We start from the raw sequence: 27,773 nt of genomic DNA, 5'->3' as shown, positions 1-27,773 counted from the left end.
GTTTTTCTTTTCCTCTTTTTGTTTTGACATCATCATTGGGTGACAACAGGTGTGCACTTTACTGCTAGGACTTAATTTGCTGAAGCAAATGTAAGTTCGTCCATTTTAGCAGTTTTTCTTTGAAGATGGGAGATGTATGTTTTCTCTTTACTCTAACTGTGCAGACAGCATGAGTGTTGGTTTGCAGGAGAGTTTTTTTCAGAGAAGGCGAACTTTACCAGTTACCTATGTACAATGTTCTCCACCCACCCAGAAGGTCCTTCCTTCTCGCTAAGGAGTCACTAGTACCTCCCTCACATTCTTTGCCTTTGTATATTTTGAAATTCTGACAGTAACCATTCTCTGAGGAGCATACTTTTACATCAAATCTTGCTCTTTTGGAAGGATTATATTGTACAAATGATCATCTAACTTTGAATTGCATCATAGATTCACCAGTACAGATTTTTTGTCCTGGAACATACACTAGCTTGAATCTGTCCCCAGGTCTAACCTTCCTCAGTTTATCTTTCTCTGTTGTAGGGGAGTCTGTACAGAAAAGCATAAACCTAATTTATTGAAGTAAAATGTTTGAATGGCTTGGTTTCACTTCTATCACACTACATTTAGGCCAGTTATCCTGCAGTTGTCTGCGACATTAGCACACAAAGAGCAAAATTACCTTTGAACTCATCCACAGTGACTGGAAACCAATGTTGTCTAACAAAGACGCAAGATTTTAAGTTAAAGGTAAACGTGTAGGAAAATACAAATTTTAAGTTGTACAAGTATATGAGGTACACAGATGACACTGTCATCTTGGCTGTCAGTACTGAAGGTCTTCAGCGTCTGGTAGACAGAAACTTAGACTCAAAATGAATATTGACAAGACAAGACTCGTAACACTCACATTCTTATGGGGAAGATGTTGAACGAGTGCGGAAGAAATACCTTGGCAGACTTAGAAATCTGTGTACGAGTAGAAATGGCTCGTACTAGCTTTCTAAATATGAGGAATCTACTGTGTGACAGAAGCCTCAGCTTGGAGACACTTCACAGCTTCGTCAGATGCTATGTACAGTACCGATCAACAGTTTAGGACCACATTAAAAAATCATGAAGTGTCATCTTGAACCTAAAATTATGCTACTAGACCTCTGCATTTTTTTAATTATTATTATTTTTTTATTTTTTTTTTCCTTGAGCTCTTGCATCTAATATGATACACATCGTCTGATTTCATTTATTTACACCAAGTATTGTGTAAGTTAATCATCATCATCATCATCATCATCATTGTACAGTTCCAGTTTCCCGGGTACTGTTAATGAGCCTCTTCCACTTCTTCCTGTCCATATACAACTTGTCATGGAGAACATCATCCACTGTCGATCCTGTGGTAACTAGATCAACCTTGATCATGTCCATCCATCTGGTTTTATGTCTTCCTGCAGGTCTTTTTCCCTCCACCTGTCTTTCCAAATTTATTCTGTCTGTTCTTGTAGGCTCCATCCTCATCACATGCCTGTACCACCGTAGTCTGCATGTGCCGATTCGGTCTAATAGGGATGTCTTTATTCCGACTTTTTTCCTCGCCTCTTCATTTCTTGACTTGTCGATATTGGTCTTCTGGATGGTGGATCTAAGAAATTTTATCTCTGATGCTTGCAGTCTTGATGAATCTCTCTTTGTGAGGGTGCACGCTTCAATACCATAAGTCAATTGGTATGAAATAGCTGTTAAACATAATCAGTTTGGCTGGTTTTGGAATTATGTCATCCCACAAAGTGTTCTTACTTGTTGGTAGAATTCTGATCCCTTTTGCACTCTGTTTGCAATTTCCTTTCTGACCAAATTATCACTGGAGAGTATACTCCCAAGATAAGGAAACTATCCACGCACTCTAGCTGGTGGTCTCCTAGTTTTACGCTTGCTGGACGCCCATCACCACTGTCTTGGTCTTGCTGATGTTGAGGTTATATTCCTGGAACTGGGATTTCCATACGTTGAGTCTGGTCTGTACTTCCTCTTCTGCTTCACCCCAAATCATGATATCATCAGCAAAGGCCACTGCATTTTCTTTGACGTTCTTCATTATATTGTCCATAACAGTGATGAACAGCAGTGGGGACAGTGCACTTCCTTGCTGAACTCCACTCTTGGTCTCAAACCATGATGATCAACCTTCCCCAATTTGTTCACAACTACTACTACAGTCTTTGTACAACATCTAATTTTCCTTACCAGTCCTTCAGGCACATTTATTTTCCTTAGGCACTCCCAGATTTATCTCTTATAACACTATCATAGACCTTTTCTATATCCAGAATACAATGACCAGGTTCTTGCCTTTCTCCCAGTACTTTTCCATCATCATTGGGGTGCTAAAAATTAGAACCATTGTTGATCTGTAACTTCTGAATCTATATTGCTCCCCCTCGTACTGTGGTTCAGTTATGGTTCTCAATCTCCTTTCTGTGATCTCTAGAATTTTTAGCCCATGAGACAACAGTGTTATTCCTCTATAGTTGGTGGGTTTCCGTCTGCTGCCTTTCTTAAACGGGGGAATTATAACGCTCTTCGCTCCAATCTGCAGGTATTTTGTTGTCTGTCCATACAGCATTTAGTACTCTGTACAGCCATTGTATACCCCGAGTGCCTGCTGCCTTTATCATGTCCGCATTCACTTCATCTGCACCTGAAGATTTTCCTTTAGGCATAGATTTTAAGGCTGCCTCAGTTTGTGTCGAGGTGATGGGAAATTCCTACTCTGTTGGTATTCTTCCATATGATTACCCATAGCGGAGAACCTATCTTGTTTAGTCATGTTTATATGATCGAGGTTGTGGGTGTCAAAGCTCCTACCAGTCTGCTCGATGTAACTTGCTTTACATCCTGAACGTTGTAATGAATGTATTTATTGGGGTGGTTTATAGAAACAGAATTATAAATATTGTTTTGTAAGTTACCTTCATATTGAATTTTCTGAAAGTATTAGAAATGTGGTGGATGTTGTTACAATTAAACAAACATGAAGGTTGAAAAAATGGATATAGGTTTCTGTTCCCTGATTGTGATGTAGATTTTTGTTTAATTTTGTCAGTGATATTATGTATGAGGCTCTCTTGAAATCCATTCTTCTTAGCTGTCGATCTTACTGTTGTCAGTTTAAAAAATGTTAAGTGGAGCATCTTCCCCAATTTCTTGAAGGTATTGCCTATTTCAGCACGGAATTAAAATCATTAATTATGATTTAAAATCCTCGATGTGGCCAAGGTAGGCTGACCTTTCAACCATTATTATTATTATATATAGTCTGAAATGTCAGAGAGCTCTAACGGAGCTGTGGCTGCATATTTATTTATTTTTTATCTTTGTTTCTTCCCTTCCTGTACTCATCCAGCGTTCATCTTGTCCTACACTTATCCCATATGAAGACCGAAGATCTGTCTAAGATAGCGCCTCAGTGAGTGTTGATGCCCGCCGTCCTGAATCAGCTCGTTGGGGCTGAAGTGAGATGGATGTAGAAGAACTGGAATTAATGAGGAGAGAGCCAGTGTGCAGATTGTTCTTGTTCTTTTGTATTTCCATGTCTCTGTTGCTCTCTCTTCGCACACCGACCTGCCGTTGTGTTCCTCCTATTATACCGTATTTACTCGTGTATTAGATCCCCCCTGGCTTTTCGAGACGAAAAAATGAAGAAAAAATCCCGCCTATAAGATCCCCCCAACGTAATTCGTCAGAGAACGACGGCGATTCCGCTTCGAAACGGGTACAAGTCTTATTGCAGCTCTGATGACACGGCATAAATGTGTGAATAGTTCCGTCCGTACGGCCTGCGCAATAAAAACGCGTCGAATCCATGCGGTACATCTGAGAAATGACCACCTCTGTAGCATAGGTCTACTGCAGCTCTGACGACGTCGCGCAAATAGATGAATAGGCCTAGCTTCGTGTTCAACCCGCGCATTGCAAGCATGCATCAGTCATACTATATGTCTGTGTTTTGTAGTTAATAATGTCCGCCAGCGTTATAGTTAGCACAATTAGTTGCTGTTTTGGGGGGTCTGACTTCGATTCCCGGTACAGTACTGCCAGAGATTTACAAATGGCAGGAATGTTGATAAGTGGTACATGTAACTCCCCTCCACTGGGGTTGTGTCTAAAAAGAGCTGTACCACCTCGGGATGAGGAAACGAGTTTACTTTAGTTGAGAAATATTCACGGTTGTTGCTATTTATACACCAGGCGAGACCATTAACAAAGTGGTCATTTAATATCTCGTAACTTGGGCCAATATAGGTATATATTTGGAGAGAAGTAAGTTTAAAACGTGATAAAAGGTATCGAGTTAAAACGATTGTTTTACTCGCCAACGTACCTAAGAAATAATAATAATAATTCTGTGTCCCCACGTACTTTAAACGATTTTCGGAGACGCCAAACAAAACATACTAGGGTATGCGTTAATGAAAAAAGAGACAACAAACGTACGAAATTAAAAACATTATAATAAAACTCATAACCGCCACACGTATAGATATCCATAAATGCTGATATTTTCCTGTTATTTTTATTTTCCTGTTGAACTTTTGGCACTATCAGGGCGATAATATACCTGACCTAAACAACGTGGTCCATCTTATCTCGTTGACAGCTGTTTACGCAAATGCTGATGTGATAAATGTAGAGAACAAGCATGAAATGTACTTAAAAATAAGGGTCTGTGTTTCAACAGCCGCAGTTATCAAAAGAATGTTTCCAGTTACTATGTATTACATTCGGAAGTACAACTCGTAACATACGCTAGTTATCAGCTGATGGATTGGTATGCCTTCTACAGCACTTCTTTGTTCGGAAGGAGTGGCTTCTGCTGCATATACACCAACTGGGAATATCAGAGACCATCGAGGAATAGATTTACACTGTTTAGACTCTATAGTCGGGAACGAAATTATTTTTAAGAGGTTAAAAAAGACGGGACCTCGTATGCTCTCGGTTGCAGTGCATGGCTCAAAGAGAATGAAGCATGGCTAACGCGACTGGCGAGAGATAGCAGTGAAGATGTCACCTAGAATGCCGACACGCCGGTAACAAGGCAGGGAAGTTGGCGATAATTCAAATGAAAGCAGTGACCAGGTTTACTGTGTGCTAGGCCTACTGCTGACTGGCCATTAAGTTCTTGTGTATCAATATTTAATTATATGGTAACATGATACCCTTATCCCTTTCTTCTACGGGATCGAGCATCAAGTGAGACGAATCTTCGTAGCGAGTTTTTACGGCTGTATGCCCTTCCTGACATCAGCCCTCACCAGAGGAATTAATGAGATGTAACAAATAATGTGCTATGAGTATCTAAAACGGAAGTCATGTTCACCATTTATTGTCTTTTTACGTTTAGAAATACTGCCTTCCGACGAAAATGGCCAGTATAACTTAAATACATTCTAAGTTTGTTAAATAATAGTATAGAAAACTTAAGCATACAATTTATAGCTCTTTATAACCTAAAAGTCAAGTTTTTGCTGCACAAAATTTTGAGGTTATCGCATATTGGACCCCCCTTTACTATTTTTGGCTGTAAAAGTGGGGAAAAAGGGGGTCTAATACGCGAGTAAATACGGTATATGTGTTCTTTTCTTCTTCCCCCCTCTCTCTGATTAGACTGCCTAACTACAAGGTTAGGGGACAGCCCCTCTGCGGCTCTAAGCTACAAAGTGGGCTCATTTTGCCATGCACATCCCTGGACTGATAGAAAGAACAATTTCTCCAAGAGATGTTTTGTGTGCTCAGAACAGAAGTGAGACAAAATGGCAGTGCAAGAAATGTTTCCATGTGTGTTATGCTTTTTCCCTCTAATTCTGTTGCATTAAGTTGTATTGCTTTTTATCTTTTGTTTTTGTGCTGATATGTTCTCACTCATATTAATTGTAAAGTGCAAAGTAAAATGAAAGCAGAAACATGTAAGTGAACATGTGAAATTACAAGCCGGTGGAAAAATAACATAGCCGTTTATATCAGAACACAATTGAGAACTTGTTCTAACCACTCTGAATTGCCATGGCACTATACGCTTTTAAAGGTATATTAACCTTGGCACATGCATCCCTTTGATGGTCATAACAAGCTTTTCATTTTGGCACTTGTACCTTTAAAATTTCCACTCTTCTGTTAAGGTTTTTGCCTCCTTTTATGTAGGTATCGAAGAACATCGTGCTACAGTGGGGTGAAATGCCGACGTCTGTGGCATACATCGGCACGGGACAGATCATGGGATGGGGCAACAAGGCGATCGAGATCCGCAGTGTGGAGACGGGTCACCTTGACGGAGTGTTCATGCACAAGAAGTCTCAACGGCTCAAGTTTCTCTGCGAGCGAAACGATAAGGTGTGTATTTAGTTCCTAGACCACAACTGATAATAAAGATCCAGAAATAGTCGTTCATATTGTTAGCACCATTATACTTGTTTACGGACTGTCGTATGTTGTCTTAAATTGTGAACACTTGTTTGGCCTTGTCCGACATATAACTTTGACATTTTTTCATCTTGAGTGCATGCTGATTGTGAAGTGCATCTCGGAGACAATAAGAGTCCAAAAATGAAACCCTTCGGTGGAGAGAGAAAAATATCATTATATTAAGCTTAATTTGGCTGAACTTTTAATTGGTCCATGGAATATTCAATGTGAATCATGGATGTTATGATCTGGGGAGAAACTGAGGAACAAGTATAGTTGTGGCTCAATGAATGGAAGGTTAAGTTCCAGGAGTTCAGTTTCAAGATAAGCGAACCCAAAACAGTAGTGATGGCAGTAAACAGAGAGAGGGGCGACCAGTGAACATCATGCTAGGAAACCATATGCTAGAAAGTGTGGAAAGCTTTACATACCTCGGCAGTGTAATATCTCGAGACATGCCGAGCTGAGTGGCTCAGAATGTATAATATTACTATTTATAATAGTTTATTTAAATCCGCCTTGATCAATACACTCATTAAATGAAAGAAACATTATTAATTAAACCATACATGTTTCGGGAAATCTCAACCATTCCCTTCATCAGTGGTTAGATCAAAGAATAACACAATATGACACAATCTTTTGTTTTACAATTTGAAGGAGTATTGTGTCCCAATACATCATATCAAAGAGTAAAGAGAACTTATGAAATATTATAAAAAATGATAAATACATACAATTTTGAACTGAATGAGAACACTATACAAATTTAGGATCTTCAAGTTTTTCTTCTTTTTGTTCCTTAAATGATTATATGCTAGCCTAAACAGTGGGTTATCTTCTGTACTTTTCTCATTTAAACTTGATTCAGAATTACATAAAATTTTCCAAAACATTCATCAGTTTTCCCTTTTTGGTCGAATGTAATAATTTCATGTCATTGGAAATGTCTGTAAATTTATGATTCATTTCAACCATATGTTCTCCCATTGCCGAATATCTTTTATGTTTGACCACATTAACGTGTTCTTTGTACCTTATAGCCAAACTTCTTCCGGACTGTCCTATGTATCGTTGTTTACATGTTTGGCATGTTAATTTGTAAATTCCTGATTTATTAAATATACATTTATTCTCTATTTTATCTGAATTGAAAATTATCTTATTAGTATTATTATCCGTTTTGTATGTGACATTGATGTTCTTTTTCCTGAAAATTTTAGCCAGTTGATAAGAGTGCTTATTTCGAAAAGTTAGAACTACGAATTTCTTTTTCTCTTTTCGCTCTTTAATTAAAGTTGTTTTAGGTTCATTTTTCACTTTATTTATCATTCTATTAATAAATCTGTTGGAATATCCGTTGCTACGAGCGATTTGATGGATTATATTTATCTCTCTATTATGATTCTTCTTAGACATAGGTATGTTCATAGCTCTATTAATTAAACTGTAAAATGTTGCCTTTTTATGTTGACCTGGATGATTGGAGTCATTTCTGATAATAGTATCTGTTTGAGTAGCTTTTCTGAAAATTTGAAAATCAAAATGACCAGAATTTCTAGTAACTGTCAAATCTAAATAATTTAAAGTCCTATCATTTTCAGATTCCATCGTAAAATGCACTTGTCTATCCAAAGTATTTAAATACTGTAATATACCATCAGGTTTAACCTTTCGTTCATCGATAATAACAAATATATTATCGACGTATCTCAACCATGTAATCAATCCATCTATTTTATCCACTATTTTATTATATTCTATGTAATCCATGAATATGTTAGCTAAAATACCTGAAGCCGGCGAACCCATTGCTAGGCCTTTAGACTGTTTGTAAATTTTGTTGTCAAAAACAAAATAGTTATTTTCCAAAGTAAATTCTAGTAATGTCAAAAATTCTTCAATTTCCACCTTGCTTAATTTGCTGTGTTGCATTTACTCTTTGATATGATGTATTGGGGCACAATACTCCTTCAAATTGTAAAACAAAAGATTGTGTCATATTGTTTTATTCTTTGATCTAACCACTGATGAAGGGAATGGTTGAGATTTCCCGAAACATGTATGGTTTAATTAATAATGTTTCTTTCATTTAATGAGTGTATTGATCAAGGCGGATTTAAATAAACTATTATAAATAGTAATATTATACATTCAGACCAGTCAATACGGACCAAACACAATATTAACCTATCATGGTTAAGTTTATTAACACTGAGTGGCTCAGACAGTTGATGCACTGGCCTTCTGACCCCAACTTGACAGGTTCGAACCTGGCTCAGTCCTGTGGTATTTCAAGGTGTTCAAATACATCATCCTTGTGTCAGTAGATTTACTGGCACTTAAAAGAACTCCTGTGGGACTAAAGTCCGGCACGACGGCGTCTCTGAAAACTGTACATAGTAGTTAGTGGGACGCAAAGCAAATAACATTATTGTTATTATTATCTTTTTTATTATTATTATTATTATTATTATTATTATTATTATTATTATTATTATTATCTCGAGATTCACTGCAAGTCTTTTCTGCTGTGATGGTGGGCGGCCTACATGCTGTCAGGGGAAGCAGGGAGTATGGGGGCGACCATTCCAGTACGACACGAGAGGCCATTAAGGGAAAGAGACAGGGGCCTATTACTACAATGTTGCCAGGAGTGCCCACGCGCGTGTTAAAGTTGTGTTGAAATCCACGTAACTATGAAATACAGAGCTTCGTTTGTTATAGTTCCAGTATAGACTGTGGGTGAGTTTTATTATTTTTATTTTATTTTTTATTTCTTTATTTTTATTATTTTATTATATCTTCGATGTAGTATGATACGAGTTAATTAATAATGCATATAACAAGTGCATTGACAACAAACCAAAAAACATTTCGTTCAAAAGTACAGAGTTACACAACACATTTTCTTATGTTCTTATTATCTTACTTTACCTTACCTTATTCCAACTGAAGTATCCATGTTATAGCACTCTGACACTCGTCATCGTCACCAGAAATATCCTCGTCACTCGACTCCTCACTGTGGCTGTCTCAGAGATTTATGATATTGTTCATGACTCTGTCCATTACCATGTCCCTTTTGTAATTGTCTTCTTGAAATTTTTCAGCATGTGACTCACAAGCCTTCCACTTCTGTTCGGTTACTTTATCCAGCTCCTCTTTCATTAAAGATTGGACTCAGCTAGTTTGAACATTTTGTTCCTTTTCCCTACAGCAGTTTTAATATTTTCCCAAACCAGCTCTATGGGGTTATATTGACAGTGGTAGGGTGGCAGGTGAATAACGGTACGACCCCTTCTGTCAGCAAGTGTATCAATTTCGTACATTGACTTGACTAGTTTCACAACAGAGAACAGTTCGACTCTGGTGTGATTGGTGTCATGAGGAATATTCCTAGCAGATAACCATGATATAATATCAGCTTTTCGTGTGTTCGTTGTAGGGATTCATTCTAGCTGTACCCAATGGCAGCTGCCATTGTCCATTACAATCACTGCATCTTTGATATTTCTTTCATCAAGACCGTCTAAAAATTTCAAAAGCCACTCTTTAGAAACTATTGCGTTCATATCAGTGTGGTGGTCATCACTGTTCGATTTCACCTTTGGCCTGAAAACCAATTTACATTCCTGTAGAAAGCCAGTGTGACTGGAACCTACGTGACAAACAATAATTCATCCACCTTTCCCTACAGGAACTTTTAAACCTCCTGTACCCTCTTTATCTTGCTAGATATTCGTTGGAGCATAATTCTGATGAATGTCTCATCTAAATAAAATATATGGAGCAAAGGGTCCTTATGCATTTTTCTCAAAAATATTACTCTGGCTGTTACTATATCGCCTCCCTCCATTAAAAATCTTCTCCCATCGTTACTTTTTTTAAATACTTGAACCCCATAGACTTCAGTATCTTCCGCAATGAAGTAATTCCCCATTTAAATTTTATCTTTTTCTAAATCACCACGTAAGTTGTTCAGCGTCGGGTAGTCACCCTTTACGTAATAACTGAGGAGAGTTGTTCTTGTTACATCTTTATGGAATCCGTCGATTGCCTTTGTTATACAGTCATTTTGATTCGTTTGCGCGGTGATTGAAATGAGATGGAACCATATGGGTGGGTATTGTCTTTACCTTCCTTTACTATACGCTGAACAGTTCGCTTACTACTAACTTGACAAGCTTCCGACTCTCTCTGCTGCACTTTATACACACTCGCTAAAGGGCCATTATTTTCTGCTTCCTTTTGAAAATATTCATGAACATTGCTGATCATTTTTCTACCCTGACTCCTTATCTTCTTCCTCTTCACCATTGTAAGATATATAGTGCAGTTATTTCATACAACAACATAGAACAACACAAATAGAAACAGTAGAATAGAAACTAACGTCACATCACATGCCACGAACACGCTAATCGAAGAATGCAATAAAGGACGCGACAAGAATTGCACACAGAACAAGAATAATCCTAAAACAATCTTGTCAAACAAGCTGTGTGTAATGCCCACGCACACACTGTAAGACTACCCGGCAACACAGCAGTTCGTAGAGCAAAGTGAGCGCAGCAAACTTCCCTGGCGACTGAGTAGTTCTTAGCGCCACCACTAGGCGATCTTTTGTCTGATTGGGATGTGACATACTGCTCGCACCCCACTTCTCTTGACAGCATGTAGGCTGCCCGCCATCCGAGCAGAAAAGACCTACAGGAACAAAGGAGGTGGCAAATAGCGTGCACTTTTATCAGCAAGTACGTACACTCCTCTGGGATCCTGAAGTACCAACAAAATCAAAGCTGGTGATGTTCAGTCAGTACTTCATACCAATCTTTACCTATGGTATTGAAATCTGCACCCTGACTAAGGGCTCATCAAGGTTGCAGGCATCTGAGATGAAGTTCCTGAGGTCCACAATTCAAAAAGCAAACTGGACCAGTTAACACTAGAACAGCGGAAGGAGTCAAAATGACACTCGCCTTCAATTTTTCTTTAATAATGTTCGCACTCTTGTATCATTTCTCTTCAAATATCTTGACTTTTCATAGCTTTTTTATCCTGTTCACGGTGATGTATCACACTTGACAAAATATTTACATTTTCATTGATTTCAGATATGGCATACCCTGGACAGCGGGAGGGGTCATTTCGACACTTGTACAATATTCCTTATTATAACAGTTTGCATTGTCAGACAACAGTGTGTATCCGGCCATTATTATCAGTATTGTTGAGCTCTTACTGTCAGATGAGCCGGGCTGAGTGGCTCAGATGGTTGAGGCGCTGGCCTTCTGACCCCAACTTGGCAGGTTCGATCCTGGCTCAGTTCGGTGGTATTTGAAGGTGCTCAAATACGTCAGCCTCCTGTCTGTAGATTTACTGGCACATAAAAACTCCTGCAGGACGAAATTCCGGCACCTCGGCGTCTCCAAAAACCGTAAAAGATTACTTAGTGGGACGTAAAGCAAAAAACATTATTACTGTCAGATTAGTGTTCCAAATAGCGGGATTATTGTATTCACCTCGTCATTTAGAAAGTGTTCTTCCTACAGGCATGTCATGCTACGATTATCTTTCTGCTGACGAGGTGTCTCGTATGAAAATTCCGACGTTGAGTCGGAAGGTGAACTATCCAATTCATATGGTGATTTTTTGCTTGAGACAAGAGAGACAAGTGAGGACGAAGATCACAACAAGACAGAGGATGAATTGTCCGCAGGAGAAGTTCAAAATGCTGATCTCTCTCCGAACTCGCCCCAAATGTCTGTCTCATTTAGGTTTTTCAACAGTGAAGATGGTTGCCCGAGATGGAACCGAGTGGGAGATCTTGGATTTGAATTCTTCATCTCAAAAGCGGGTTTCGGTGAACGTCCAGAGGGAGCAGGGAGGTCCCACAACATATTCTTACCACCGAGTTTACGACTCTGCCGTTAGTGCCTTTCATCTCCTCTTTGATGAATCGATGCTTTGTCTAATGAAACGACACATAATCAAACGCTGAGAAAGAACTTCACGGACTGGACCGTGTCACTCGAGGAGTTGGAGGCTATGATTGCCCTCATATATATCCGTGGTGTCCTATGTTTGAAAGGTGTGTCTGTGGATGAACTGTGTTCGCGTTCTTGTGGACAGCAGTTCATGAAGGACACAGTGTCAAGAGATAGATTTTTGAGAGCTTCTCAGATTCCTCCGTTCCGACGAGAAATCAACCTAAGCTGAGCGCCTGCCAGCTAACAGGTTCGCTCTTGTCTCTGAAATCTAGGACAAATTCGTGGAAAATTGCCTTCACTGTTACCGCCCAAGTGAAAATATTACAGTCGATGAACAATTACTTCCCAGCAAAACCAGGTGCAGATTTACCCAATTTATGACAAACTAGCCCGAGTGTTCGACCAAATGTGCATGTAGGAGGTGGCCAATGCATGTCTTTTACAATATCCTTGACCTAACAGCTATCAATGCTTGGGTCATTTACAAGCAAGTAACCGGTAGGAAGATAAAGCGAAAGAAGTTCATCCTCCAGCTGGCAAGTGAACTAACAAGGCGGAACGAGCAAGGGCAACAACAGCAAGAGGAGGCTGTAGGACCGTGTCCATCTAAAAAGCGGAAGAAGTGCCAAGTTGGTATGTGTAAAGGCAACAAGTCTAGTGATGCGTGCAGCAAGTGCCTCAAAGCAGTGTGCGGAAAATGTGCACGAAAAGTAGAAGTTGGGTGTGCTAAATGTGTTTAGCATGTTTTTAATTTGCCTAAAGAATTACTGAATTGTTGCACTGTGGACGGCTGACTAAGAAAAGGTGTTAGATTGGTTAATTTCGTGAAAACTCCTTAGAGAAACAGAAACATAGTGCCGTTGTTTGTGATTATTCATATGTCCATCAGTAACATAAAAGGTCCATACACTCATTTCATGTCCTTATGTGTAAAATAAAGTTGTGGAAACCGAGTAGAAGAAATTACATGTTTTATTGTGTTATATTTTGAACGTTTCCAAGCATTTCGTATGATGGGTCAAAATGACCCCTTACCGCTGTTCTAGGAATGTCAGATTCCCCACCGTTCTAGTGTTAAGTACTGGCATTGTTAGAAAGGAAGCTGGGATTGAGACGACATTATTAAATCGGGTCGGCGTGTCCAGATTGAGGTGATTTGGACATGTAATGAGGATGGAGCCAACAAGGAGAGACATGTGGCAGGAAAACCAAGAACCCATGGAGAGGGTATTAAGCCGTCTGTAACATGAAAAACAAAGTAAACCTACTTGTGGACACATCCTGTAGGTAAAATTAGTTAATAAGCTTCTATTCACACAAGTTGATAAGAATGCCGAACATCTCTGAGGCCAAGTTATAAGCAAATAACTACTGGAAATATCTTAAATTCCTCTCTTGTTTGTTTCACCAAAGATTACAGCCTGGCTTGAATAAGATGGAATCTGCTTGTTTTTATCTCAACAATACACTGGCAACTACAAAACTCCAAGTGTATCTTATAATGTAATTTAATCTTTATCCAAAACATCTTGAGGTGACTCTTGACTGTATACGAGTACGGTTTGAAAAGTTCTCGGAATCACCGCTAGATGTCATTGCTAGAGCAACGAGGTTCCAGCGCAATAATCACACATCCTTTGTGAGTGAACACGTGGCGCGTCAGTGCTCTAGCTGCAGGAGTGTGGTAGTGACGACTCTTTGTTTTTGTTCCGGCGTAGTGATTTGTGACAATGGAAAAAAACTGAGATTCGAGCAGTGATTAAATACTTTGTAAAGAAAGGTATGAAAGCAAAGGAAATTCATGCCGACTTTCAGAACACACAGGGGGCTCTGCTCCTTCATTTTCAACTGTTGCCAAGTGGACCAGCGAGTTTAAATTTGATCGGGAGAGCTTGGATGATGATCCGCGTAGTGGACAGCCAAAAAGTGTTACGACCCCGGAATTTATCGCAAAAGTGCATTAAATGGTCATGGAGGATCGTCGACTGAAAGTGCGGGAGATTGCTGAAGCTGTAGGGATGTCTTCTGAATGGGTATGTTATATTTTAACCGAAGAATTGGGTATGAAAAAATTATCCGCAAGATGGGTGCCGCGGCTCTTGACATTGGACAATAAACTCACCAGATTGGAAATGTCCGAACAAAGTCTGGCCCGTTTTCAGTGCAACCAACAAGATTTTTTGTGCCGGTTTGTGACTACAGATGAAACATGGGTCCACTACTATACCCCAGAGACAAAACAGCAGTCAAAGCAGTGGAAACATGCTGATTCATTACCACCAAAGACAGCAAAGGCAGTGCATTTGGCCGGAAAGGTCATGGCCTCAGTTTTCTGGGATGCAAAAGGCATTCTGCTGATAGATTATCTTCCTACTGGCCAAACAATTACGGGGCAATACTATGCAAACCTCCTAGACAAACTACAGGAAAAGATACGCAAAACAAGGCCTGGTTTGGCAAGGAAAAAGGTCATCTTTCATCAGGACCACGCTCCGCCGCACACAAGTGTTATTGCCATGGCAAAATTTCATGAACTGGGGTACGAATTGTTGCCACATCCACCTTATTCACCTGATTTGGCACCATAAGACTTTCGTCTATTCCCCAAGCTGAGTATTTTCCTCGGTGGACGGAGATTTTCTACAAGGGAAGAACTGACAGCCGAATTGAGAGGTATTTTGCAGGCCTGGAGGAATCTCATTTTCGAGATGGGATCGAGGCATTGGAACATCGCTGGATGAAATGCATTAGTCTTCCGGGAGACTATGTTGAAAAATAAAAGCAGTTCCACCGAGGTAAGATACTTAATTCTAGAACATTCCGAGAACTTTTCAAACCACCTACGTACTGTCCTACAAAAAAAAAAAAAAAAAAGATACCTAAGGTTAAAGCAGAGAAAACACTGTGATATTCAACTTCAGCACCCTCTGTGGGTGGGGGACACAGACAAACACACCCACGGTATCCCCTGCCTGTCCGTGGCTCCGTGCCATGGATCTTGCATCCACGAACAGACCAGCATTGGCGGCCGCTCTGCAAACGATTTTGTGTGAGCTGCATCCAGAACTGCGGGATCCATCTCACTAATATCACATGCAAGTAAAATATTATTGCATATCATAAATGAACGTTTGAAACCTTACATTAGATATCAGCTCCCATCAGAACAGGCTGGCTTTGTCAAGGGAAGAGGAACTAGAGAACAGATTCTAAATATACGTCAGTTGGTTGAAAAGGCACATGAATTAAACATTCCTTTGTTTCTGTGCTTCATTGACTACCAAAAGGCCTTCGATTGTGTTTTGTGGCTGAAGTTGTGGTGTGTTCTAGAGGAAATGGGAATTCCCTCTCATCTCATTTCACTTATAAAAGGCTTATACGATAACAACTTGGCCAAAGTCTGAGTTGATGGTGATCTATCATCAAGTTTCAAAGTCTCCGAAGGTGTGAGACAAGGATGCATCTTATCACCTCAATTGTTTAACATCTATGGTGAGGCATGCCCTCGACAGTTGGGAAGGAGGATTTTCGATTGGTGGGAAGAGAATTAATAACCTCCGTTTTGCAGACGACACCACACTTGTAGCCAGCATTGTACAGGAGCTTGTCGAGATAATGGATCGTGTACAACAGGAAAGTCACAAACTTGGCATGGAAATTAATTGGAACAAGACAAAACTAATGACTGTCAACAAAGGTGCAGAGATTCAGCTGTCACAGCACCTGAACAATCTCCAAAGAGTCTGTCAGTTTCCTTATCTTGGTTCAATAATCGAGGATAAAAGTAGCTGCAAAAAAGAAAATCAAACATCACATCATTCTAGGACGTACAGCTATGGCAAAATTAAAGATGATCTGGCAAGATAGAGCAATATCTATGAATATGAAGGAAAGATTAGTCCATTCGCTTGTGTTCTCGATCTTCCTGTAAGGATGCGAACCTTGGACCATAAAAGCTAAAGACAGGTACCGGATCAACGCCTTTGAAATGTGTTGTTGGAGAAGGATGTTGCGAATACCGTGGACAGCCAGGCGAACGAATGATTCTGTCATCCGGGAAATTGGAATACAAGAAAGTTTATGCCAAGTTGTGTACCAGAGAATCCTACAATTCTTTGGACACATTATGAGAAGAGAGGATGACAACCTGGAAAAATTAATTGTCCAAGGAAAAGTTTCTGGTATGACACGAGGACGGGTCGCAAAAAGATGGGTTGATCAAGTAAGAAAGATCATGGGCTTACCTTGGAGAGTTACTGTCCGGAAAACGCAAGTACGTACAGAATGGTATCAGCTTATAAAAGAAACAACAAAGTCCTTGGGTCACGATACTCAGTCATGAGTGGAACGACTGGAGAGAGAGAGAGAGAGAGAGAGAGAGAGAGAGAGCATCCAGAGGACTACCAGGGACTTGTCGACTCACTTCCACGGCGTCTTACTGCAGTTCGCAGGGCTAGAGGAGGCCCCACATGCTATTAGGTGACTATCCCCATGACATTTGCTAAGTCAGTGTACTTGTGATTAGTACCATCATGCGAGGATCACCATGGGTCACCTTTTCTTGCAAGTACTACAACTATGTTAGGTACACAGAGATGCCGACTATTATGGATTATCTGTAATTATTATGGGTTTTTCCTCATGATTGCGGTATAACGCTCAAAGGGGAAATATTACAGAAAATTGGCATCACAAAAAAATACATTTCTACGGAAAAAAGAAACGTAGGAAAAATGAATCGTAACTGCTCAATCCTCCTCGTTTCAGTGCTTGTAATTCAATAGTCGCTCCCTTTTGCTACCCGTGAGTGTTGTGAAATTCATTGTGAATGAAGGAGCTCTACTCTGCTCTTCTCAACAATAAAATTTCATGTTGCATTATTGCAATATTAAATGTACCTGACAATATCTCTTCCACAAATGAAATGGTTTATGGCTTTCAGTGCCAGGAGTGTCTGAGGACATGTTCGGTTCAACAGGTGCAGGTCTGTTGATTTGACTCCCGTAGGCGACCTGCGCGTCGTGATGAGGATGAAATGATGAAGATGACACATTCACCCAGCCCCCGTGCCAGCGAAATTAAACAATGATGGTTAAAATTCCTGACCCTACTGGGAATCAAACCCGGGACTCATGTGACCAAAAGCGAGCACACTAACCATTTAGCCATGGAGCTGGACATCTCTCCCACAGAAATACTTTGTAGTGTTTATGGGCAAAAGAACCAGGAGGACTTCAGGCCTACATTGAGCACATCTACACCGGAATCGCTTATTGTTCAGAATTCACAACTAACAAGGGAACATCGGCAATGGTTAAGTCGCCGATCACGATGAAACTTGGAAAACACATTGAGGTACACGTAAAACAGACATCGGCATCAATTTTGGGTGCCAACATTCATTAAGGCGTTAACTAAGGGGCCTAAAAGTTGCGACATTTCAAATTCCGCGCGATCAGCTATGAATACCTGCTGGCCCATGGTAAGCCGGCACACTGCGTGCTTGGAGACACGCCTCTGCACCTCCTCCCCTACACACCTCCATGCCTCCTGGTTCGCCACCGCACGTTTCCCTTCTCCCCTCACCTGCCCGTCTTATAGAGAACCGGTGCTACACTTTGCGTACTCTTATCAGCCTTCCTTATATCTCTCGTTTGTAATTTTCACATTGTATTAGTCAGTTTACGTTTTCTGAAATGTTCATGAAAACGTTTGCACCAGGCGAGTTGGCCGTGCAGTTAGAGGTGTGTGGCTGTGAGCTTGCTTCCGGGAGATAGTGGGTTTGAATCCCACTGTCGACAGCCCTGAAGGTGGTTTTCCATGGTTTCCCATTTTCACACCAGGCAAATGCTGGGGTTGTACCTTAATTAAGGCCACGTCCGCTTCCTTCCAACTCCTAGGCCTTTCCTATCCCATTGTCACCATAAGACCTATCTGTGTCGGTGCAACATAACGCAATTAGCAAAAAAAGAAGTATGGTGCCTGTTGTTAATTGTGTCTTGTTTCGGTTTTCTTTTCAGTATTTTCTAATGTTTCGAATAGACCAAAGATTGTTTTTGTTTACTATCAATTATTGATGGGGAGTTTGCCCGATGTAATGTATACGGAGTCATTTATTGTGTTGCCTTGTCATTGTTTGTTGTTGTACCAGTTCGTACAATAGCCATTTAACTTTTTGCATATGTAACTGCCAATATACCCAGAAGACTGTAGTGTGATACTTTAATATCGGTGCTTGTTGAATACATAGACCTTCGTTAGCTATAATGCAAAAGTATCGGTACAGTAAGACTACAGGTCTGCCTGTGATTACTGTATATCTACTGCATATATAAATGCACATCTTTTTTATTTTTCAAGGCTTTTCTTATTACGTCAAACTTTACTACATTCCATGTCATACTCATATCAAAGTTGCCTATGCATTAAATTTATTTATATTCAACAACCATTGCTGCAATTGAAATGTGTTGTGCCTGTCACTGCAAAACAAATCATTCAGTACAAGCACTAAATAAAAACGGTCTACCTATAGGCCTATTCCTTATACCTGAGTACGCAATATGGAAAATGCCAGTAGTTTCAACTTCGGAGTTTATAATTGTTGTTGTCGTTCGCGATGTCGTTTCGTCATGACACAACTGATAGCGTATACAAAATTGGTGGGGGGAAGGGGACATAAAAAGATGATCTGGACCTATAACCAGGTTTTGATATCCCGAGGTACCGAATGTCATTACATTCATTGAGATCCTCTACCTGGGCACATAAAATCTGTACATGAAAAGGTAGTTAACATTGTGGGTTATTTAATTTAATTCATTCCATATGTATGTCCACTCTAAAGGACAGTACCGACAGCTTTAAGGCATTTTAGAAGTAAATAATATTTTAAGCGTAGGTAGGACGCGTACCCCATCCAACGTTTGACCACGCCTGGTGGTACTTAACTCGGAGTTGTACCCACGAATGTGACAACTCACCGGAATTAGCAGGAGTGAAAATATAACATTTGAGTAAAAATATGGGTATACTAGTTTAGGTTATTTATTATCATTATGTGTGAAACGGAACGTTATTTAAAGAATTTCAGTAATTATAGTATGAAAAGTATAGAGCTGGTCCCGTTCAACAACTAAGCAGCCGGCAAGCGCGGGGAGGAGGTGCAGGGGCGTGTTTCCAGGCATGCAGTGTGCCGGCTTAGCATTGGCCAGCAGGAATTAATCGCTGATCGTGCGGAATTTTAAATGTCGCAACTTTTAGGCCCTGTAGTTAACACCCTAATGAATGTTGGCACCCAAGATTGATGCTGACATCGTTTTTACGTGTACCTCAATGTGTTTTCCAAGTTTCATCGTGATCAGCAACTTAACCATTGCCGATGTTCCCTTGTAAGTATATTTTATTTTCCACCTTGTCGATACATTAGTTGCTTAAGGCAACTTATTGGTTAAAAATGGTACATGTTTCGTATATTATTAACAACTTCATCTAAACACTTTTAACCAATAAGTTGCCTAAAGCAACTAATATATCGACAAGATGGAAAATAAAAAATACTTAGTTGTGAATCTGTTAAAGTGCGATATGGACCATGAAGTTGATTTTATGTGTTGTTCAGAAGGTGAAAATGTTACCACAGGGGAAAGGATGCTTCAAGAAAACTCACAATGGAAATTAGTTGCTGGGTACGTAAATAAGCTATAAATAATGTTTAATCACAGAACTGACTGGTAATGTGGAAATTTTATTGTGTAATATGATATTGATAGATTGCTGTCGGAAAGGGCGGGGGCGTCATTATCGAGAAGGGAGGAGGATGATATGCATAGACTCAAAGTTTCTGACGGTAGGTGAGGATTACTGAAAAGTCACTTCAAAGGTTGGCACCTCTGGATACACAATGGGTTTGTGATTAGTAGTGGCAATAGAAGGTGAATCAATATGGGTTTTCCAGTACCCGTAATCAGTACCATTGTGAGAAACACCACGGGTCTGTGCGTTGCCTGTGATTAGTACACCTAGGTGAGGAACATCATGGGTTTGCGTCACCTGTGTGAAATACAATTAGGGGACGATGACTTAGATGTTAGGCCCCTTTAAACAACAAACACCATCAGCTTCAGTTGTGTTTCATTTCAAAAGGTACCACAGTAGAGACATTGTGGTGTGTTGTTCTCCCAGTATGATGGTGGTTTTGTTACAATTTGTGTTTAATCCATGGTATGTATGACAAGTTAGGTTATGTCTTGTGTCCAGGTGTTCTTCTCTTCAGCCAAGGGTGGCTCGTCGTGCCAGATCTACTTCATGACGCTGAACAAGCCTGGAATGGCCAACTGGTGATAACGGGAGACTAGCAAGCATGGGAGTGTCATCAGATGTGGTGGATGCAGGGAGTTTCCTCATGCCTTCTCACTTGAGGTGCTGTGTAATGGATGTTCATAGTAACAAATTGGTGCTAGGGAAAAGCATTAAATATGGAGGACTGCCACTCAACTGTTATGCAGCATCTCTGCTGTAGATCATTGGTCATGCAAGGATGGAGAACCTCCATGACAAATGATCTTGAATGTGATTGTCTAAGACCAGTAATTGTTTATTTTAAATTGCTTTCTGAGGCTCTCTGTTGATGAACAACTTAACTTGGCAGTTATGTGCCTTACTGTGTTTATTATTAGCAATTCCATGTACAAATGTTAAATTAGAAGAAACTGAACCCAGGGAGGACAAGACAAATGCTACTCGGCCAGAGAACCTGCAGTTATTGGAGTGTCACATGGTCGGCTTGACTGGTGAGAACTAGATGCACTGGGAAACCAGAGCTTTACTTTGTCTTTTATTTACAAGAAATGAATCCTACATAAAATATATTTTTGTTTAAAAAGAACGGGCCGTAATCTTTGGACGCTGTTGTAGCAACGAGTCGAGTTCTACAATTATAAAATACAAAACGTGAGTTACAATTTTGTAACTTGTAACTGTATTGTCTCTTTTCATTCACATAATTGCGCAGCCTATTTTCGATGTCTGGATGCTTCGTTTCTTCACCACGAAACACCCTGTGATTACCTCCTCTTTTTTTTGTAGGTAAGTTTTGCTTTTTTGCCAATCGTTAGTACAACTTTTGCTGATATACTTTCTTCCCGCTACAAGATTTCTGGCAGTTTTTTTAAAATAACTTGCAGGTGGGTGTTTTTTTTGTCGTGAACAAGCAATAATTCAAACTTGTTGCATTTTCAACCACACTTGGTACGTGATTTACACCTGTCTTCTAACTAAGGAACTAATGCCGTGCATGACACTGAAGTATGTAAGCTGAATAATCCATACTTTTGCAGTTTTTGGTGCCTACTTTTGAAAAATTTATCTGGATGAGTATTCATGTACATGCAGTCATAAATATTCATCCAAGTGCAATAATAAAATGTTAGTTTATGTTAATTTTACTAGAGGAGAAATTTGGCCATCTTTACATAACTGTCTTAAAAATTCATGACTTGCAACATGAACAAGAGGGGATGCAGAAGAAAATGTAGAAGTGTTCGAAAGATTGGAACACCGCTTGAACAAGTTGTTAAGGGGAGACAGGAGTTGATTTTTTTTTTTTTTTTTTTTAGTTGGGTTAGGTAAGTTAGAACAAGATAGGTGAAGTGTGAACATGCGAGCAAGATTTGTGAAACAGGGTGCTGGCGTTCTTTACAGCTTAGGGACCTGAGCCTGGGTTGCCAACAAGAACAACGCACTTGATCGTGAATGGTAAGTGAATCGGAGGGAGTATAAAGGTGAGAGGTGAAGAACTAAACATAGCTTAGTCCAGTCCAGAGAAAAAAAGAGAGGCAAAAGTAGGAAATGTTTACTTCAGGAATGAAGGACAAAAATGTAAGTGTTAAGTGTATCGGGCATACACAGGGTTACGAGTAATGCATCTACCATAGAGATTTTCTGATTCTCTGGAAGGTTTGTAGTGTTAAGGTGGTCAAATGGCATTTTGCTAGTGTTGAAACCTGCCAAGTGAGGACTAGGGTGCTGAGGCTCATCTTGTGACAATAAGAACACTGCTCATATCTCTCATGTCACTTATGCTAGAAATAGCGTAGTTGTGGGGATGATGGTCCAGACTTTTATTTATGTTAATTGATTCAGTGGGGGGTGTCGTTTAGACATGGCGTTGATTGAGGTGTACTAATAAAGCACGTAATTGCCGAGGTTGTTCATTGAGAGTGTGAACGTCTAGTCTCTCCCATGAGGAAGCTCCACGGACTGTGTGCCATCTCAAGTAAAATGCTACCACTTTCTCCCCTAGAGTGCAATTGACAAGACTGGACATTGAAACAAGGCTTACACAATTAATTTTGTTTAGCTTTTGTGGTACTGGAAGGTTCTCTTTATTTCCTTCTCTTCTTTACCTTGAAGTCTTGTTCACAGCGGCTGCCATCACAATAGCCAACATTTTTGAAGTTTTAAAATTAGTACTTAAATTGAAGGGCATTAGTAGATATCAATTGAGATAACATTGTGTTTGTGCTGATGGAACCTATTCTCTGTCATTGGTGCTTGGAAGGAAAGGTTGTTTCCATTTTCTCTTCACATATAACATCCCTTACTGTAAGTTCTGGGAGCTCAAAAATATCTTGTTTTATAAGTCTAGTTTGAAGTGTATTTGTATAGAAAATGTGAGGCTTGGTACTGAGCACTGCTTAAACCAAAAACGTGTTATTATGAATGTCTGAAGTTTGATTGTTTAACTGAACAATTTAGTTTCTCTCTGCATACTGTGGTCAAAAAATGAAGAAGAAATGCACAAAGATCATCTGCTGTTGTGAACCATGCTTTCTCTCCTTGTCTGTACTGGTGCTTTGTTTGTAGTACTTGAAAGAGCTCCTTTGAATGTCAAGGTTAAAAACAAGCTTTTAATTTTCGCCGTGATTCTCCAGCAGGGTGTAGTTTGTGTGTGTGTGAAATAGTCGAGCTGAGAAAGGATAGGGAAGGACAGTTCTGTGCTGCCTGTGAGAGATGACCAAAATCCTAGGTTACTCTTGCTTGACCTGCTTGGCTGGCGAGTACAACAAGCTTGTACCACGAGTCTCGGTGCAGGTGAGGAGCATAGTTTGGTCTCACTGCAATAGTAGATTACATACAATTAACAGAGGAATAACTTAAGAGGAAAGAGTAGAAAGTAGTCCAAGAGGAATGCATAGTATGGTATTAATGATGTAATTTATGATGTTTAAACAAATGATGGCAAATATTCATTTTACAAAAAATATAAAATACAGGAAACAAGGGATATAGCAGAATATTAGTTGGCTGTTATAACTCTACTTTCCAAACCACCAAATACACTAAAGTCGTATTTTGTGCCTCTGTGCCACATCTTCAGCTACACAGATTACAATACTTAAATTGCATTTTAAAATAACACTGTGTTGTGTTACAAATTGAGGTGGGAAATTAAAGAAACCCTCATCTGTGGCCTTAAAAACACAGTAATTATTTGTTCGAACACTCCAGTCAAATTCAGTTCTGTTACAACGAACACGTTATATGATGTAAACACACTAAAAACCTTCATGTTCAACTGAATATTAATAGTGCAAGAGTTGCATCAATGTCACATTAACGCTAGAACTGCCAATGCGAATTTATTATATTTTTGTTCCCGATATGCATAGTTCTGGGTAAGAAGGGAAGAGGAAGAAGTATCCGTGATGGACAAGCTGAATTTGTAAAAATATGTTTACGTGAAACGCTCGGCAGAGGAGAGACAAATGTGGTTGCAGCGACAAGGCCTTGCCTAGGATATGAATGAATGAATATGCATAGTTAATGATTATTATTGTTTTGCCTCTGTTTCTGTACATTGTTTTTTGTGTTTTGGTATAGATTAATCAATAAAAGGACACCACACACACACTTAACACTGTTGTCAGAAACATGCCACTGTGAACGTGGTGTAGGTCCTGGATTTTCTTTCATGATATTTTGGCGAGTAAATCTACCAGGTGCAGCCTTCCCAAAGTCTGCTACAGTCCATCCTATGATGCCCTCAGTACCTAGTACCTGACCGTGGGGCTCTTATCTTGGTTGCCGCGTCCCCTCTGATACCATGCTTTGTGGTTTACAGTTTCTACGGCTGTAATAGAATAATTGAAAACTCATCAGTACTTGGCCTATGGGATGCATTATTATCATTGGAATATGGTATAAATCAAGGAATTTCACCAAGTTGTTATGCTGATGGTGGTGGTTGTTGTTGTTGTTGTTATTATTATTATTACAACAACTACTACTTTCAGCCTGAACAATCTGATTTTCAGCGTGATCTGAATCGTTGCTTTCCATGTAATCACTTGATCTTTGTCTGCAGGTTCTCCTCTTAGGTACTCTATATCTGGACCACACACCACATCAAACATGTTCTGCAATGCCGTGCAATAGAATTGGCAAGTCTTCATTGTGAGAGGTTTACTGTACTATTACAAGGTGACGTATGAGAACACTTCTGGAGACGCAGAGGAAATAATGCTCCTACAGTTCGTAATATATCTGAGTTCCATTGTTTTTGAACATTACCGTTGTTAATAATAATAATAATAATAATAATAATAATCGTATGGCCTCAGCTACCGTGTGCAGACATTTCAGTTTGACGCCATCTGGCTGTCTGCTCGTCAATTTCGACGTTCCGTTTTACTCTAGGCCCACTAGATGGCAGAGCGAGTAAACCGAAACTCTCTTGGGCATCTTATGGCTGAGATTTTATGAATTTTATCGGGTAAACACCAAATGTGTCACCAGAGATCTTTTACATGCTGACATCTTACGACATGGAGTGTCGAATGGACTTTTTTCCACCGTTCAAAAATCCGACTACCTCTGCCAGGTTTGAACCCGCTATCTTGGGATCCAGAGGCCGACACTCTACCACTGATCCACAGAGGCAGCTATTGCCGTTGTTGATAGAATAATATGGGCAGATGATTATATCTCAGTGGTAGCTGCGCAGACGTGTTTAAATACATTTTATTGTGTTAATAATACATCGGTAGGTATACTCTTTACTAACACCACATCCAGTGATGCAAAAATAATTATCTTTATTGTGGATGATCCTGACCCCCAATCAAGAAAAGTCACTGCACTGTTATGCCATAGTAGCGTGGCATGGTTTGAATGACCAAGTCCTAAATGGACTAAATTTTGGTAACTGTGAAACGATGTTCACCAGGCACGAACGAGGAGTTCCCTGGCTTGTTCTTGGCTGAATGCTAAAGCATCCATAATATTTTTCCAGAACATTGCTGACTTTCATTTTTGAGAGATGTTCCGTACTAATTAGAACCCTACATATTTAACTTGTCCAGCACCTGCACATCATAAGTTTGCACAATAATTGGCTATTTTAATGTGACATTGACTCAACTCTTGCGCTATTAATAATTTAGTTGAACAGAAGTTTTTAGTATGTTTACATCTTATAACACGTGTGTTGTAGCAGTACTGCATTTTACTGGAGCGTTGTCGAGCAAATAATTACCAGTGCATTTAAGGCTATAGGTGGATTTTTTCAAAAGTTCCCACTTTAGTTTGTAACACGGCGCTATTTTAATGATATGTAATTTAAGTATTGTAATCTGTGTAGCTGAAGATGTACCACAGAGGGATGAAACATGTATTACATTTTAATATAACATTGTAAAAGTCTTGTTCATTTGTTTGGTTCAGTGTATCACGATTTGTATTGAAAGTTGGTTTTAATACGTCTCATAAAAAGTAATAACGTTAGTATGCTGTTTAACATGAAGTTTACTATGTGCAATATAATCCAAAATTGCAGCCCAGAAAGACTGGAGACAAGGTGGTGGTGGTGATTGTTTCAAGGCAGACTCTACAGTAAAAGCTGTGGATATCATTAGATGGCACTGCTGGAGGAGCCTCATTTCACAGGCCTAGGATCTGGATAATTTATTCCAATGAGGCTTGTTTAAATGTAGTGCAATTTCTAATTGAGGCATGTTTGGGTTTTTCTCATTTTCCATATACAGCAGTGTTGCAACTGCTTTCAGATTTTCTTTGATAGCAAATGAATGAATTGAAGCAAGCTTCCCTGGAGAAAGGAATCTTCAAACTGAAGGACCATTTCACTCCTTTTGATATATGTAACAGTCAGTCTATACATGACGTATGATGGTATACCTCTCAGCTCGACTAAACAGGATAGAATGGTGCAGCACAGCATTAAGCAACATTCACTGTCTTCCCCTCAACAAATCATTTTTATTAAGTGAAATATGTTTTATTTCATTGATCCTGCATTCATGGTGCTTTCTTCTTCATTTTTATGCTGAGCTGCTGTGAACCAGATTCTCTTGTGGCATTAACTACCTACCTTCTGGCACTGCTGTTATTATTTTTATATATATTACTATTGTATACATAAAAGCTCCAAAGATCATAGTTTTTTTACTTTGTTTTTATAAGTGTAACATTATTTACATATGAGATTCCAATTTTATTATATATACTATGTTATGTAGGGCCATGTATCAAGATTTTTGTTATATAATTGTGTAATAGCGAATGAGTGCCTGCCTGTATATTGTGTGACTGTGACTTGGTAGAGCTGAACTTTTTATATATTACAATATTATTACTACTGGTTGTGTGGAAGAGTTTTGCATGCAGAGGGCAGTCGTAGCCACGAATGTCTCTTTTTCTATTTCTAGAACACAAGGTGCAGATCATTGTAAACATTCTGATTCTTTTGAATGACGAGCTGAAAGTTGGGATATCTTTATTAAGATCCGTACACTTTGTTTCAGTGTTGAAAACAAAATGATCGTTTGTGTTTTTGTACAGAAGAAACAAACTTTTTCGGTAAATAATTCTGACAAAGAACCCAAGCATTGAGTGATATCTGTAGTCAAAATGTTGCTTTTTATACCTATGAGGAGAAAAAAAATAAAGAATCTTTTTCCTGTTAACATCTCTTTGGATGTTGATGTTCCTTTCTTCCCACCAGTTCCTTATGACTGCTTCATTCCTATTATCGACTATCAGAATGGTGCTTATATGGTTGGTTTTCAGCAGTGTTCGTCTGTGTGTTCAATGTCCAACATTTTGTGAAGATTGTCATATTATGAGGAAGTACAAGATAATCACATTGTCAGGGTCAAAACAGAAAAATGTGGAAGGTGAGGAGACTGGAGAAGCGACCCATTTTGTTGCGTTGTATAAGCAGAGGACCAGAGGTAAGAGTGTTTATGATGCTCACATTCAGCCTAGTTATTTATGAGATACTCTGAAATTTAGTTTGTCCTCGTCGTCACTGTCCTGTCT

At 39.5% G+C, this 27,773-nt stretch overlaps 1 protein-coding gene across 10 annotated transcripts in view; it reads left to right on the top strand.

The window, feature by feature from the left end:
- msn (serine/threonine-protein kinase msn) overlaps positions 1-27,418 on the top strand; it is a 225,024-nt gene extending 197,606 nt beyond the window's left edge. For all 10 annotated transcript variants that reach the window (XM_067158047.2, XM_067158046.2, XM_067158039.2 and 7 more), the window contains 2 exons: positions 6,181-6,369; positions 20,694-27,418. In XM_067158047.2, coding sequence (XP_067014148.1) covers positions 6,181-6,369; positions 20,694-20,777 — 273 coding nt within the window. In that variant the 3' untranslated portion in view covers positions 20,778-27,418. The remainder of the gene's footprint in view (positions 1-6,180; positions 6,370-20,693) is intronic.
- Positions 27,419-27,773: the final 355 nt, after the last annotated feature.

The sequence above is a fragment of the Anabrus simplex genome, chromosome 14 (assembly GCF_040414725.1).
Source record: "Anabrus simplex isolate iqAnaSimp1 chromosome 14, ASM4041472v1, whole genome shotgun sequence".
Classification (NCBI taxonomy): Eukaryota; Metazoa; Arthropoda; class Insecta; order Orthoptera; family Tettigoniidae; genus Anabrus; species Anabrus simplex.
Note: the sequence above shows the minus strand (reverse complement) of the source record. Positions and strands in the feature narration are given on the sequence as shown.